The 11,077-nt window shown below is 49.2% G+C and overlaps 2 protein-coding genes across 2 annotated transcripts; both read left to right on the forward strand.

The window, feature by feature from the left end:
* Positions 1–878: 878 nt before the first annotated feature.
* Positions 879–9,697, forward strand: LOC117313280 (syncytin-1-like). The gene is made up of 2 exons (XM_033861628.2): positions 879–1,739; positions 6,853–9,697. Exon 2 carries the CDS (start codon positions 7,195–7,197, stop codon positions 8,908–8,910), a length of 1,716 nt encoding a protein of 571 aa, XP_033717519.2. The 5' UTR covers positions 879–1,739; positions 6,853–7,194; the 3' UTR covers positions 8,911–9,697.
* On the forward strand, positions 1,733–4,282 carry LOC117313387 (uncharacterized). The gene has a single exon (XM_073808236.1). It carries the CDS (start codon positions 1,989–1,991, stop codon positions 3,594–3,596), a length of 1,608 nt encoding a protein of 535 aa, XP_073664337.1. The 5' UTR covers positions 1,733–1,988; the 3' UTR covers positions 3,597–4,282.
* Positions 9,698–11,077: the final 1,380 nt, after the last annotated feature.

Below are 11,077 nucleotides of genomic sequence, written 5' to 3' on the forward strand. Positions count from 1 at the left end.
GAAAAACAATACCTAAGTAACTTGCCTAAGGTCACATACCTATTAAAATGTGGACGTGGTTGGATTGGCTTCAGATTCCTGTCTTTCCCACTGCTTTGTTTATAGCCACATCCTTCATTTTAGTGACAAAGACCTGGTGAGACCAACACTTGCAAGTGGCAAAGCCAGTTAAGGAGGTGATTCAGAGTCAAGTCAATGAAAATGCTTAATAAAAATGAAAATATATGAATACCTTATAACAGTGTGTAATGTTTTCTCTTTGTCATGCCCATCAGTTTTCAAATGCTTTTATAGACATTATTCCATTTGCTCCTCATAGCAATTCAAGAGGAATACAGAGCTAATAGTGATTTTCTCTTTTTACAGGTCAGGAGACTGAGGCTTGGAGAGATTATTTCTCCCCCAAGACCACTGAAATCCTTTTGATATGTGAGTTCTTTATGCCACAAAGGAGAAGGTAGTTGTCACACCACTTTCCTCTCCAGTTCCCATCCTTCAAACCTCATCATGGGCTTTCAGTGCTAGGCACAAAGCAGGATGACAATGCAAATGGAACCACAGTGGATTTTACCACTGGCATCTTTCTCATCCTCAGATCTAGACCCTCCAAGTTTTAACACAGAAAGACACTATGTGTTAACTCAATACTTGCTGTACACTGAACAACCATTTTGTGAACAATAGTAAGGACATCCAACAAGATACAAATTCTAAGCTAAATATGAAGACAATAATTTCAAACTTCTATGAATTGATTCAGGTGATCAATGACATTTTTGAGCTCTCAATCTATTATAAGATATACATATTTAATAAATATTGGCCAAATTAATTAATTATTGACTCCACAATACTAAATGAAGAGGCATGATTGAGGGGGCTATGTTCTAGTTTGGTGAGAATAGGACTGAGTTGACGCCCTGCATTCAATTTGTGCTTTTCCTGGAATTTCTTTTCTGTTCTTTCCGGAGGGGGAGGGCCGAAAAAAGGACCATTCCAGGGCGCGGCGCTGGGCTTGCCACATTTGGGAGCGCCGCCTGAAGTTGGGCGCACAGCCTCCCGACGCCCTGCCGTTGGGCTGGTGGAGGCCGCAGCACTGCTAGGGTTGTATCAGTCCTCCTGTTTGCACTATTTCTTTTTGCGACCATGGCCCCGCCTTAAGTATTTCTAATTAAGAAACAAAACCTCAGGAGACCGAAACTTAACCAGCCGCTCTCGCTTCTATAATTACGCCTGCTGACCCCCCCCCCGCAACCGTCCAACCAATCAGACGGCGACTAGTGTCTCTGTTTAAAAGTCAACCAATCGGCGACTAGCGTCTCTGTTTAAAAGTCAACCAATCGGTGACTAGCGTCTCTGTTTAAAAGTCAACCAATCGGTGACTAGCGTCTTTGTTTAAAAGTCAACCAATCGGCGACTAGTGTCTCTGTTTAAAAGTCAACCAATCGGCGACTAGTGTCTTTGTTTAAAAGTCAACCAATCGGCGACTATATTTGTACCGGTCTATAAAAGAGCTGTACTAATCTCCGCCAGGGCCTCTTAGCGTCACGGGCAAGGAGTGCGCGGAGGTCCAGGTTCGAACCTGCAATAAATGACCCTTGCCGTTTGGCTTTGACTCTCGACTCTGGTGGTCTTGTGGAGGGGCCTCGCGACCTTGGGCATTTCATTTGGGGGCTCGTCCGGGATGCCCCCAAGCCCACCAGACATCAGGTCAACGGGTCATCGCTGACAACCGATCGGTAAGTAAGCCGGCTCAGGGTACCTTCTGTTTTGGGGACTAGGACAGTCCTGGCGGACGCGCTATAGGACACCTAGTCGGGTGTGGTTGGAGACGTCCACCACGACCCATCTGGGGCTGGCAGCCCATCTGAAGCGCGCACGCGATAACCTCCCCTTCCTCCTTTTACAGACTCCGCTATTGGGACTGCTCTTAATCACTTTTGTTTTCAGAGTAACCTTTTCTAATCAATCTCTTACAGGACCTAGACATGGGCCAAGCACAGAGTACCCCCCTCTCCCTCCTTCTCGCTAATTTCGGGGATGTAAAGTCCCGAGGACACAACTTCAGTCTGGATATCTGGAGAAGAAAACTAATTACCTTCTGCCGCTCTGAATGGCCAACTTTCGGGGTTGGCTGGCCCACCGAGGGTACCTTTTGTCTTCCTATAATCCTAAAAGTTAAATCTAGAGTTTTCTTGCCAGGAAAAGAAGGCCATCCGGACCAGATCCCCTACATCCTGGTATGGCAGGACCTGGTAGAAAACCCTCCTCCCTGGATGACCCCCTTTTTGTCATCAGGGTCATATAAGATCCTTGCGGCCCGACCAACTAAACCTCCCAAGCCTCAGACCCGAACTGCACCCATACTCTCTGACAGCCAAGACCTCCTTCTCCTAGACCCCCCCCCATATCAATCTCCCCCTGTGGCCCCACAACCAGTCCCCCTTCCTGCTCCTGGCTCTGCTCCTCTCCCCTTGGTAGAACCTCCTGCAGCCCCTCCCGGAGGGCCACCCAGGCCAGAACCGGAGGACCGAGAGGCAGAGGCACTACCGGTCCCCCTGCCCAATGAAAATAATTCCCAGGGGCCGGCTGGGCGCACTCGCGGACGCACTCAGCGCGACCCAGGGTTCCGCCATCCTGATTCTACCAGAGCCCTACCCCTGCGAGAAATAGGCCCTCCCGATGAGACAGGGAACCCCCGACTCCAGTATTGGCCATTTTCTACCAGTGACCTATATAATTGGAAAACCCAGAATGCCCGTTTTTCTGATAATCCTAAAGACTTGATAGCTCTTCTAGATAGCGTTATGTTCACTCATCAGCCCACCTGGGATGACTGCCAACAGCTCCTCCGGATCCTATTCACTACCGAAGAACGGGAGCGAATCCAGCTGGAGGCGAGAAAACTGGTTCCTGGAGATGATGGTCAACCCACCGCTAACCCTGACCTCATCAATGCAGCCTTTCCCTTAACTCGCCCCCCGCAGGATGATTGGGACTATAACACCGGAGAAGGTAGGGGACGACTGCTCATTTATCGCCAGACTCTAATGGCGGGTCTCCGGGCTGCCGCGCGCAAGCCCACTAATTTGGCCAAGGTATATTCAATCATGCAAGGTAAAACAGAAACTCCCTCCTCTTATTTAGAAAGATTAATGGAAGCCTTTAGGCAGTATACCCCTATGGATCCAGAGGCCCCCGAAAATCAGGCCGCCATTGTAATGTCCTTCGTTAACCAGGCAGCCCCTGATATTAAAAAGAAACTCCAGAAGTTAGAAGATCTGGAGGGCAAACAGATACAGGACTTACTCCGTATCGCCCAGCGCGTCTTTAATAACCGGGACGCCCCAGAGGATAAACAACTTAAAGCCACTGAGAAAATGACTAAAGTCTTGGCCGCCATTGTTCAGAAAGACCAAGAGGGCCCCCCAGCCACTCGACCTTCCAGGCGACCATTGGATAGAGATCAATGTGCCTATTGCAAGGAAAAGGGCCACTGGGCTCGGGAATGCCCCAAGAAAAGGCAGCCTCGCCCCAACCAGGGGCAATGGCAACCGAACGCCACCCCAGTCCTGTTTACACATGATACAAAGTAGGGGGGACGGGGTTCGGACCCCCTCCCCGAACCCAGGGTAACCCTACGAGTGGAGGGGAAACCAGTCCAATTCCTGGTGGATACAGGGGCACAGCATTCGGTCTTGGTTAAGCCCCACGGGAAAATTTCTAACAAATCCTCCTGGGTCCAGGGAGCTACGGGAGTTAAACGTTACCTTTGGACCACTCAGAGAACTGTGGACTTGGGCACGGGAAGGGTAACCCATACCTTTCTGGTCATTCCCGATAGCCCTTGCCCCTTACTGGGGAGAGACTTACTCACTAAAATGGGAGCACAAATTCATTTTCGGCCAGAGGGGCCAATCGTAACAGACCCTCACGACCAACCCATATCTGTGCTCACCCTGAACTTGGAAGATGAGTACCGACTTCACCAGGAACCACCCTCCCAAAATCAAGATATAGAGTTATGGCTTCAGCAGTTCCCCGAAGCATGGGCAGAAACAGGGGGGATGGGACTAGCCAAACACCGCCCAGCCCTATTCATAGAGATCAAACCGGGGGCAGATCCTGCACGTGTCCGACAGTATCCCATGCCCCTAGAGGCCAAGACTGGTATCACTCCTCATATTCGCCGGCTTCTTGACCTGGGGATACTGCGTCCCTGCCAGTCGGCCTGGAATACACCCCTGCTGCCAGTCCGCAAACCTAACAGTAAAGACTACCGCCCAGTGCAGGACCTGAGGGAAGTTAACAGACGGGTCATAGACATCCATCCTACTGTGCCCAATCCATATACTCTTTTGAGCGCCCTTTGTCCAGAAAAACAATGGTATACTGTGCTGGACCTCAAAGATGCCTTTTTTAGTTTACCCTTGGCGCCCAAAAGTCAAGAACTCTTTGCCTTCGAATGGTCAGATCCCGAGAGAGGTATAAACGGACAACTCACCTGGACCAGACTTCCCCAAGGATTCAAAAACTCGCCTACCTTGTTTGATGAGGCCCTACACGAGGATCTCAGTGAGTACCGGAGACAAAACCCCAATGTAACCCTTCTGCAGTATGTTGATGATCTCTTAATAGCTGCTGAGACCGCTGAAGCCTGCCTGCAGGGAACCAGAAACCTCCTACGGACTCTTGGCACCCTGGGATACCGAGCCTCTGCCAAGAAAGCACAGATCTGCAGGCCTGAGGTAACTTACCTGGGATACCTATTGAAAGGGGGGCAACGATGGCTCACAGATGCACGGAAGGAAACCGTCCTCCGCATCCCCAGACCCACCACGCCTCGACAGGTGAGGGAATTTTTGGGGTCGGCTGGGTTCTGCCGTTTATGGATACCCAAATTTGCTGAAATGGCCAAACCGCTATACCTAGCCACCAAAGAGCAGACGCCCTTTGAATGGACAGAAGAGGCTGAGCAGTCATTTCAGCAGATCAAAACTGCCTTGCTGTCCGCACCCGCCCTGGGTCTCCCTGATGTCTCCAAGCCCTTCCACCTCTTTGTAGATGAAAGCAAAGGCATAGCTAAGGCCGTGTTGACCCAGCCCCTCGGTCCTTGGCCCCGGCCTGTTGCTTACCTATCAAAAAAATTGGACCCAGTGGCTGCCGGCTGGCCTCCTTGCCTCCGGATGATCGCCGCCACGGCCCTAATGGTAAAGGATGCTGACAAACTAACTATGGGGCAGGAGTTACATGTCACCACCCCCCACGCCATCGACGGGGTTCTCAAACAGCCTCCCGACCGATGGATGAGCAATGCTCGATTGGTCCACTACCAGGGTCTACTGTTAAATCCCCTCAGAATCAGCTACACTCCGCCGCGGGCATTAAACCCTGCCTCCCTATTACCTGACCCAGATTTGGACTCCCCACTCCATGACTGTGCAGAGGTACTGGCCCAGATCCATGGGGTTCGGGAAGACCTACGTGACCAGCCCCTACCGGATGCACAAGTCACATGGTTCACTGACGGCAGCAGCTTTGTCCAGCAAGGTCAGAGGTATGCGGGGGCAGCAGTAACATCAGAAACTGAGGTGATATGGGCAGAGACTCTCCCCCCAGGGACCTCAGCCCAAAAAGCTGAATTAATTGCCCTGACCCAAGCTCTCAAGATGAGCAAAGGCCAAAAAGCTACCATATACACAGACAGCCGGTATGCTTTCGCTACCGCACATATACATGGGGCAATATACCGAGAGCGGGGACTACTCACAGCAGAGGGCAAAGACATCAAGAACAAAGAGGAAATCCTGGCCTTGCTAGCGGCCATATGGGAACCCAAAAAGCTAGCCATTGTACACTGCCCGGGGCATCAAAAACCCACGAATCCAGTCACCCGAGGCAACAATTTGGCAGACCAGACGGCTCGAAAGGCGGCACACACTCCAATACCATTACTTCCCCTGCAACTGCCGGATCCAGGCCCCCGGGAACTACCGCCCCAACCCGACTACTCGGAGGATGACATCAGATGGATGAGCAAGCTTCCTCTAACCCAGGTTAGAGACGGATGGTGGCGGGACGCTAAAAACAATATCCTCCTTCCTGAGAGACTAGGAACCCTGGTCCTTGAACGGATCCACCGTAGCACCCACTTGGGCGCCCGACGGCTACAGGATCTCATCAGGCAGACTGGACTTAAAATTAAAAATGTCTCCGAGAAGACTGAACGACTGGTTGCTGACTGTGCAGTCTGCCAACTCCATAATGCCAGCACCCACCCGCCAACCACTGGCATCCGGGAGAGAGGAAACCAGCCTGGAGCCTACTGGGAAGTGGACTTCACGGAGGTAAAGCCTGGCAAATATGGGTATAAATATTTACTGGTGTTTATAGATACCTTTTCAGGTTGGACTGAGGCATTCCCAACCAAGAATGAGACTGCACGAATAGTAGCTAAGAAGCTACTAGAAGAGATCCTGCCCAGGTATGGCTTTCCAGTTATGATAGGGTCCGACAACGGGCCAGCCTTCGTTTCTAAGGTAAGTCAGGATCTGGCTTCCATACTTGGGGCTAATTGGAAATTACATTGTGCATACCGCCCCCAGAGTTCAGGACAGGTAGAAAGGATGAATAGAACTCTAAAAGAGACCTTGACTAAATTGACCATGGAGACTGGCGCTAACTGGGTAGTCCTACTCCCCTACGCTCTGTTTAGGGTGCGAAATTCCCCCTATAAGCTAGGATTTACTCCCTATGAAATAATGCATGGTAGGCCTCCTCCTATCATCCCTAATCTAAAGACTAACCTTATCCAATTGGACCCAGAAAATAATCTCCTGTCTTCCCTCCAAGCCTTACAGCGGATACACGAGACAATCTGGCCCAAACTAAAAGAGCTATATGCAACAGGACCCCCACCTACTCCACACCAGCTCCGGCCAGGTGACTGGGTCCTTGTCAAACGCCATCGACAAGAGACCCTAGAACCCAGGTGGAAAGGACCTTACCAGATCATCCTGACAACACCGACAGCCATTAAGGTGGACAGCATAGCTGCCTGGATCCATCACACGCACGTCAAGCCGGTGGACCCATTTTCTGACCTCATCAAGTCCACTAAAGCTGACGTCACCTGGACTGTTGACCGGAGTAAGAACAATCCCCTCAAACTGACTTTGCGCCGTACCCTCCCCCATGATGACCAAGGTACTGCTGATAGCCCTAATGATAGTCCTAACCCTCAACCCTCGGGCCACGAGAGGAGGATTCGGCCCTCCCCCCAATAAGAATACTTTAATACAACTACTATATGGTGCACCGTGCGAGTGCAGGGGAGGTACTATGGAGACTCCTGTTGTTCCCCGAGGGTATACTCATATGCAGGACTGCGGGGGCATAACTGCGTATCTTGTTCAGGAATATAGGGTTACCGGGGCCTCTCAAAACTGGCAATGCTACCATAAGCCTAAGCCACTTCCCCCTCGAGCTACTTGCCCCTGTTCTACCTTCCAGGAATCAATGCATAGCATGTGCTATTCCTCTTACCAGCAATGTATAGGGGCCAATAACAAGACTTATTTCACAGCCATACTACAGAATAATAAAAGCCCCACCATTAGTGATGATAATAAATACCTTCAGGCTGGATGCACTGGCACCCCCGGGACCCCGGTATGCTGGAATACCAGGGCCCCCACACATATGTCAGACGGTGGGGGGCCCCAGGACGCAGTGCGCCAGATAGAAACCCGAAGACAAATAGAAGAGGCCTATCGGCATCTGTACCCACAGCTCAGCTACCACCCCCTAATTCTCCCTAAGGTCGATCCCTCTGAATTGGACTCCCAGACCATGTCCATACTAGAAGCTACTTTTGCGCTTTTGAATACCACCAACCCCAACTTAGCACAGGATTGCTGGCTCTGCCTTCCTCAAGGACCGCCCCGCCCTATAGCCATCCCCACCTTCGCCAATTTAAATATCAGCGAACGATGTAACCCTACTTCACTCCCCGAGCCGTTCCCCATACAATTTTCAAAATTTTCAACCACCTTTAATACCTCATGCTTTGTCAAGAACGATTCCCTCTCTAACGCCAGTATTGACTTGGGAATCCTTTCATCCACTGGATGTAGTCAATATATCCCCGTGAACTCCTCCCTCTGTAGTCCTAATACCACTGTCTTTGTCTGTGGAAGTAACCTAGCATACACCTATTTACCCCCGAATTGGACAGGGGTCTGCACCCTGGCCACCCTTCTCCCCAATGTAGACCTGATCTCGGGAGACACCCCGTTGCCCATTCCCAGCTTTGACCTCTGGGCAGGCAGAACCAAACGAGCCATTACAGTCCTACCCCTCCTGGTAGGATTAGGAATTACAGGAGCTGTGGCCACAGGGAGTACAGGTCTTGGGGTCTCCCTTCACTCCTATAGTCAGCTGTCTAGGCAATTAATAGAAGATGTAGAAACTCTCTCTGGGACCATTCAGGACTTACAGGACCAATTAGATTCGCTGGCCGAGGTGGTCCTACAGAATAGGAGGGGCTTAGACTTACTGACAGCTGAACAGGGTGGGATATGCCTCGCCCTAAAAGAAAAATGTTGTTTCTATGCAAATAAATCAGGCATTGTAAGAAATAAGATCCACCAGCTCCAGGAAGACCTAGCTCGCCGCCGGCAAGAATTAGCGGATAATCCCCTTTGGTCAGGATTTCATGGGATGCTCCCCTTCCTCCTCCCCATCCTGGGCCCTCTACTATGCCTCCTTCTCCTCCTCACTATAGGCCCCTGTATACTCAGTAAAGTCATGAATTTTGTTCGCGAAAGAATAAATACAGTCCAGCTAATGATATTAAGAACACAATATCAGCCCTGCGAGGCCTCAGAAATTGAAGAAACGGAGCCTTGAGGACCCAAGATTGGCTCCTCTGGTTCATGAGAAAGGGGGGAATGAGGGGGCTATGTTCTAGTTTGGTGAGAATAGGACTGAGTTGACGCCCTGCATTCAATTTGTGCTTTTCCTGGAATTTCTTTTCTGTTCTTTCCGGAGGGGGAGGGCCGAAAAAAGGACCATTCCAGGGCGCGGCGCTGGGCTTGCCACATTTGGGAGCGCCGCCTGAAGTTGGGTGCACAGCCTCCCGACGCCCTGCCGTTGGGCTGGTGGAGGCCGCAGCACTGCTAGGGTTGTATCAGTCCTCCTGTTTGCACTATTTCTTTTTGCGACCATGGCCCCGCCTTAAGTATTTCTAATTAAGAAACAAAACCTCAGGAGACCGAAACTTAACCAGCCGCTCTCGCTTCTATAATTACGCCTGCTGACCCCCCCCCCCCGCAACCGTCCAACCAATCAGACGGCGACTAGTGTCTCTGTTTAAAAGTCAACCAATCGGCGACTAGCGTCTCTGTTTAAAAGTCAACCAATCGGTGACTAGCGTCTCTGTTTAAAAGTCAACCAATCGGTGACTAGCGTCTTTGTTTAAAAGTCAACCAATCGGCGACTAGTGTCTCTGTTTAAAAGTCAACCAATCGGCGACTAGTGTCTTTGTTTAAAAGTCAACCAATCGGCGACTATATTTGTACCGGTCTATAAAAGAGCTGTACTAATCTCCGCCAGGGCCTCTTAGCGTCACGGGCAAGGAGTGCGCGGAGGTCCAGGTTCGAACCTGCAATAAATGACCCTTGCCGTTTGGCTTTGACTCTCGACTCTGGTGGTCTTGTGGAGGGGCCTCGCGACCTTGGGCATTTCATGATGTGATGGGGGATCAAATGTATCACTTGCCAGCTGTGAAACCCTCTTGCAGGTCAATCTTTCCTAATAGTTTTCTCATTTTTAAAAAGGACCTAGTAATGCCTATTTTAAGGTGCTTTAGTAAGGATTAAATAATAGCTCATGCAAATGACTTTATGAAGTACTTTGTACATAGTAGGAACTCAATTACCATGGATATTTATAAAACATATTTTCTGAGTTGCCTGAGAGAATTATATTTTAATGGGGAAAATTTTTTTTAAAACTCCACCAAAAACACTCATGGCAGATATACTTAAACATATCTCTATTGTAGCCATATATGGGAATAATTCAATGGCATATTTTGGTTCTCAAAGAAAATAAGACATTTAATTGTTCCTCCCATAATGGAAAGAAAATTAAGTTAGGAGCTAAAAGGAGTCCTGGCTCTATTATTTAGCATCTCTGTGACATCAAGGAAGCCACTTAGATTTTTTGAAATTCAGTGTCTTCATCAATGAAATGAGGTTATCTACCTTCATTACTTCCTATCTATGTTGTTATGAAGACAAATTGATTTCTGGATGTGAAAGGCATTTTTTTTTCTGTGTGTATTATTACAGAAATCTATCCCTCCACGGCATTATTTGTTGGGTTCCCATGTGAGGAGATGGGATTTCCTTTGCCAAATTTTGAGCCTCAAATCCAGGAGAACAGTGACTCTGGTAGATACCTTATGTCAAGAGAAAGTGACAGATTATTTTGAATATACTTCTTCCATTGTATGTTCCTTTGGAAGGTTCCTGGTTGTGACATGCATTCCCATCAAATATGCTGACTGAAAGGGATTTTTGCAGGGGAACTGGAAGGGCCTTGATGGTTTGATGTCAGTGCCCCTCTTGGACTGGTGATGATGCTGAAATCCTCAGAGAGAGCTTGTGCTCCAGGATGCCCAGGGCAATCTTTCAGTCCCAGGAGCAACTGTCTAGATTGAATTAGCTTTGGTTCTTCCATCACTAATTAGAAGGCATAGCAGCCCTGCCTCAGGGCACAAAAGCATTAATTGAGTTCCTGTAATAAGCCTAACGAAGTACCTTCACCATGATTCAGGGTGCCAGTTCTCTGAAAGTTGCCCTGAAATATATATTGGCACACCCAGTCAATTTACAGACACAACAGAAAACAAGAAAAAGTTACATAGGTATTTTATTAGAGGATATGCTTACATTTTCTCCAAAGCTAGGTTTGAAAGTGACCTTGAGATAACAAGTAGTTTATCCCTTAGATTCCACAGTGGATTTTGACGGAACTGTCCTGGGAGTCAGAACGTATTCTAAATTTCTAA

Source organism: Tursiops truncatus, chromosome 8 (assembly GCF_011762595.2).
Source record: "Tursiops truncatus isolate mTurTru1 chromosome 8, mTurTru1.mat.Y, whole genome shotgun sequence".
NCBI classification, from domain to species: domain Eukaryota; kingdom Metazoa; phylum Chordata; class Mammalia; order Artiodactyla; family Delphinidae; genus Tursiops; species Tursiops truncatus.

Excerpts from the sequence above, each read along its gene's own strand:
- LOC117313387 (XM_073808236.1), top strand. The coding sequence starts at position 1,989 with ATGGGCCAAGCACAGAGTACCCCCCTCTCCCTCCTTCTCGCTAATTTC.
- LOC117313280 (XM_033861628.2), top strand. The coding sequence starts at position 7,195 with ATGATGACCAAGGTACTGCTGATAGCCCTAATGATAGTCCTAACCCTC.